Source organism: Stigmatopora nigra, chromosome 16, assembly GCF_051989575.1.
Source record: "Stigmatopora nigra isolate UIUO_SnigA chromosome 16, RoL_Snig_1.1, whole genome shotgun sequence".
Classification (NCBI taxonomy): domain Eukaryota; kingdom Metazoa; phylum Chordata; class Actinopteri; order Syngnathiformes; family Syngnathidae; genus Stigmatopora; species Stigmatopora nigra.
In genome coordinates, this window is record NC_135523.1 from 2,388,823 (window position 1) to 2,394,260 (window position 5,438).

At 41.2% G+C, this 5,438-nt stretch overlaps 1 protein-coding gene across 1 annotated transcript; it reads left to right on the plus strand.

The window, feature by feature from the left end:
* Positions 1–116: 116 nt before the first annotated feature.
* LOC144209714 (zinc transporter ZIP12-like) lies at positions 117–4,378 on the plus strand. The gene is made up of 12 exons (XM_077736161.1): positions 117–707; positions 985–1,251; positions 1,327–1,522; positions 1,609–1,739; positions 1,815–1,989; positions 2,421–2,593; positions 2,654–2,797; positions 2,866–2,931; positions 3,000–3,054; positions 3,537–3,695; positions 3,811–3,998; positions 4,067–4,378. Exons 1-12 carry the CDS (start codon positions 438–440, stop codon positions 4,193–4,195), a joined length of 1,953 nt encoding a protein of 650 aa, XP_077592287.1. The 5' UTR covers positions 117–437; the 3' UTR covers positions 4,196–4,378.
* The last annotated feature ends 1,060 nt before the right edge of the window (positions 4,379–5,438 follow it).

The window sequence follows — 5,438 nt, forward strand, 5'->3', positions numbered from 1 at the left end:
GTGGTCTCCTCTCAACACATCGACAGGTAAACATCACTCTTTGAAAAGGCCTTTTCTGCCTTTTACCATTCCAGGTCGATTTGACCCAACAAGGGAGGACATCCTAAGAAAAAAATCACCACTAACATGTCAGATTATGATGGAAATATGTCCTTTTGAGGAGGTATGTACAAAATGTACCACATCTGACAAAAGCATGCCCGGTGGTGACCTTGTTTTCTAATGAATGTAATTTTTTTTCTCCAAGCCCTGAATGCCAACATAAGTTTTTTTTTTTTCTAACTTCTAATTAAGCTCTCCCCCTGGAACCCCCCGTGGGCTTCAGAACCCTACCCCCGTGCTCTCTGACTGGCTGCACTAATCCTTTTGTTGTGGATCGAGAGGCCCAGCTTTGGCTTCCGCGTCAGGGTTACTTCGAGCTGAGACTCCTCGTGTGGATGCTCACCTCATTACGGGACGACATCTACTACAACATGTCCCCCCGGGGATCGGCTTTTCCGCCATTTCTTCTATTACTAATATGTCTACTCAATGCAGTCAAAGCAGAATCCGATCTACGGGAAGTTTTGGGCGTTTTGGACCTGCCGTTCACTCAAAAACAAGAAGCACGTCTTCAGAAGGACCGAGTCGGGAGTTTGGTGTCCGCCGTTTTGATGGCGGCAAATTGCCCGGAGAGGATTGGTGGGTCTCCAGAAGTCTGTGACGAGGTAAGCTGAAAAAAAATGTTTGTTTGTGGAGAGGTTTTAAGTTATTGAACTTTACAGTTAGTGCAGTATGGCTTTTATTTTATAGTACCACTACATTTGGCGTGGTTAAATTGGGAGTGTAGATAGACGCTAGGCCACTCCACTGTGCAGAATTAGGAATTTTGAACACTCGACGTCTAGTGCTCTTACCAAATCACAAGCTTTTATTTTGGCATCAACTCTAAATCCAGTTTTCCTGATTGGAAAGCTTCCAACTTCCCCACTCAATTCCTTCCAGTGCCTTCCACCAGACGTGGCCTTGTCCGTGCTAGAAGACGACGGAAAACCTTACCTGACCGAGGACGGCTTCCAGCGTCTCTCTGTCCTTCTACTCTACTACGTTGTCCACCTAAAAGACGCATGCCACCTGTCCTCCACCGTCCTCAAATACGAATCCTACCTCCTCCCTCTCACCAATCCAAATCAACTCGAGAGCATTCTTCAGATCCTCAACCGACATAGCAACCCATCCAACCAAGAAAGTTCTACCTTCTCCGACTTCCAGGCACAAAAAACACATTTTTTTTTCAATCAAACAAAACAACCCATATCTATACACTCTTTACTTTGTCTCCTCCAGTGTATTGACTCCGCCCACCTGCTCGACACCGCCAAAGACGAAGCAGTTGGGACATCTGTGGCCAAAGTATCCGCTGCTATCATCCGTCACCTCCTGCAAGGTCACTGTTTCGCACAAAGGAACCTCCCACCACCAGCGTTCTTCACCAATTTCATCTTTAAGTCCCTCAATCGTACCAGTGAATTGGAACTTTTGGGTAAGATGTGATAAGAAGTAGAGCGGTGATGATAATAGGGTGAAAAAGTCCAGTTAGAAAGACGTTAAACGTTTTTCTTTGCAAAGATCTGGAGGAGCTGCTTCACCGGCTTGGCATCGGCGGAGAAAAAAAGAAGCTCCATGCTCATGGAAGGAAGAAACGGCAGTTGGGACATTCGTCGGATAATTGCGATGATGATGCCGAGAACTGGGAGCAGGTAAACAATTTGGAGAAACTACAAGATGAAGCAATAACTACTCACTAAATGGTCTTGTCTTTTGAATCAACACAGGTCTGCTTTTCAGCGCACCAGCTAGTGAATATTTTTGCCCCAAGTCCACAACTAGCCATCTCCAAGGAGCACTTTGGACAGATGTGTCCAGCTATTATCCAGCAGTTGCTTGTCAAGGCCTGTGATTCGCCAGAGTGGGATGCAAGAGACTCCCGTCAACCTACTGCTTTTGAGAGTGAGACTTCTTGTTTACTCCCTAAATCGGCAAATTTCTAGTATAAAATGAGAATATGTGATATGGATTTTAAAAGAAACGTATGGCTTATGAATTATGTTAAAAGTAAACAGAAAAAAGCATAGGAATGAGCTTTAATGAATAAATAGGCTTGTTCTATTGTCATTATATAAAGATAATAGAAAGACGTTAACTTCATAATTTTAATTTAACTTTAATTTATTAATATTCTGACTATTCTTCACTTATGTTTTTCCTTCTTGGTAATTTTGTTGACTAAGTGTTGAGGAAATGCAATGTAACAAAATACCTACTATGTCAGTCATTCCACTTTCGCCGCCCTGTGGACAAAAGTGGAATAGCACCCAAAAATAACTGCGACAATTCATGTTTTTTTTCTCTTTTTTTTTTGTTTTGTTACACGGACACAGAGTACGGCTACAGTACAGCGGCGGTGCTGCTCATCACACTGGGCTCCATGCTGGGCATCTGCCTAATCTTCTTCAACTCCTGCCAGGAGACCTACACCCTCATCCTGCAGCTTTTTGTGGGTCTCGCCGTGGGGACCCTCTCTGGTGACGCCCTCCTGCATCTCATCCCACAGGTAAAACCTCCTGAATCTTCCATTTGAAGTTCCCAACTCAATTTTTTTCTGTCCTCGAAGATCCTGGACCTTCACGGCCACGACGAGGAACATCTCCCGGACCAGAAGGACTATCTGTGGAAGATGCTCGGCGTGGTGGGCGGGATCTACGCCTTCTTCCTCATGGAGAGGCTCTTCTTCTTCTTGGTTCCTCAGCATGTTCATGTAAGTTCTTTGAGAAGGAGATTAATTGGATTTTTCAAGTGCAACTCTGCTCATTTTTTGTCCTTCAGAGCCACTCTCGAGGGAATTCCGAGGCGCCATCACGGAGGGGAAAGTCCACCTCTACCATACAGTTGGTAAAGTTCATGATTGGTCTGCGTCCAATCCACTTTGATAGGCTAAGAAGACTGGTCTTTTCCAGCAGGGACCTTTGGATGAAGAAGCAGAAACATCTCCGGAGCGAAGGCCTTCACAACAAAGTAAGACACTGGTTATTTTGCTGAATAATATGATTTTTGGTTGTTCCTTTTTATGAGACTAAAGAATATTAGGTAAAATCACTGGTGTCAAAGTGGCGGCCCGGGGGCCAAATATGGCCCGTCGTGTCATTTTGTGTGGCCCGGGAGAGTAAATTTTCAGGGCCGACTTTTTGTTTTAGGACCAAATTAAAATGAAGAGTATAGATGTATAATAAATTTCCTGATTTTCCCCCTTTTTAAATCAATAATTGTCATTTTTTAATCCATTTTTGTGTGTTTTTAGTTCAAAAAATCATTTTGTAAAATCTCAAACTATTTTTTAAAAAAGCTTAAATAAACATTGTTTTAGATCTATAAAAAACGGAATATTCAGGGCTTTTAATCCATTTATAAAAAAAAAATAATCTAAATATATCTAAAATGGTGTACCCCACATAAAATCGAATTAACGTTCATTTGACGATTTAATGTTCTCCCCTCAGATGCCGGCATCCCCCTGCTCGCCGTGATGATCATCGTGGGCGACGGCCTCCACAACCTGGCGGACGGTCTTGCGGTGGGCGCCGCCTTCTCTTCTTCACCCGAGACCGGGATGGCGACCACCGTGGCCATTTTGTGCCATGAGATCCCTCATGAGATGGGTGAGGACTACACCCAAACATCATCATTTCAGTTTTGTTACCACACTGTGACCATTTAATGTGGATTTTTACATGAAAAAGAAAACACAGTCATTATTTTTTTTTTTGCTTAAAGGGGATTTCGCAGTGCTGTTGAACTCTGGACTTCCCGTCAAGACGGCCGTCATCATGAATTTTAGCAGCGCCTTGACGGCGTTTGCAGGCCTCTATGTTGGACTTTTCATCTCAGATGGAGTTCAAGTGCAGCAGTGGATTTTTGCGATTACTGCAGGGATTTTTCTCTACTTGTCGCTGGTGGAAATGGTAAGATAAAGTAGGAAATGTTAATCTTCTGTCTCAATCTAACTTCTCCCTTTTTTTTGTCCCGTTAGCTCCCTGAGATGAGTCGTTGTCAGAGCGGGCGACCATTCACGGCGTTCCTGCTACAGAACATTGGGCTCCTTTCAGGTTGGGCAAGTCTCCTGCTTCTGGCGGTTTATGAACATGAGCTCAAATTTTGAATTCCAGTTTATAAAGGAGGCAAAAAAAATGTGATTTCCTGAAGTGGAAATTCTGTAAAGTGAAAATATCCATTGTCATTTTTGATGTTTCAGTTCAAACTAAAAGTACAACTTTTTACATGATAAAGCTGATATTTTCTCAGATGGAAAGTTTGCAAAATAAATACAATTATTTTATTGTTATGGGTTTTTTTTTTTTCAGGATTAACCTCTTTATGCCCAAATTATAACATCTTTATATTTTTCAGTGCGGAACGTCCACTTCATATAGACTGGGAATTTAAGTAATCAGAATATAGGTAAAACTTTTTAATGAATTAATCATTGTAACTTTAGTTATTTTTCAAATATAATTAAACATGGCTTAATATTTCATACTGGAAACTCAAATTGGCCACATCTTTATTTTACAAAAGTAGTCACTGACTACTGTCACTGACAAAGAGTTACGCTACACTGCAGTATGTAAAAACGCATTTTTCCTGACAGTTCCTGAAGTATCCTCACGGTGTCGTCATCTGCCCTAATTAGTTGCACCTGATGTCGTCTGTTCCGCATTGTTTTGTTTGCAATTTATCGACACGGACAGGAAAAGCTCATCAAAGTCTGTCAATTTCTCCGTCTTCTTCAATAATACAAACACACTCAAGCAAATAATTTGGCCTTGCTAGCTGCCGTGACGCTTACGGGAAATCGAGACGTGTTTTACTGTAACTATAAGTGAAGGAAGTGAAAAACAATGTGGCGTTATAGCTTGAATAGTCATTGGCGTTACAACTGAATTAAAGATGGCAACCAGGGTTTCCCTTCACATTAAACAACCTCACAGGTAAAGTTGATCTAAGTTATTATTGTAAAGAAAAGTTTTTTGATGACAAGTTTAAAGACAAAACAAAAACACTTGATAATGTTGTATTTCTAACTAAGCAGGTGCTTTAACACCACTGATTCAATACTACAAATGAGTGTACAAATATTAATTATGACGTATTGGATTGCTTGTTTTCATAAAGTAATCATTTAAACATGGAGGACTGGTTGTGAATGTTAATTGTTCAGTCAGACAGACCATAGTTGCTTAAAAAGTTATTACATAGACTGACATATATATTCACTACCAAAACATTGAAAATATCAACTTAAGGTGCTTCCTTTCCAAACTAATTGGACGTCTACCACCATCAATACATGTCATGAGTTAACAGTTACATTTTTCATAACTGTATCTCCTTTTTTAAGGAAT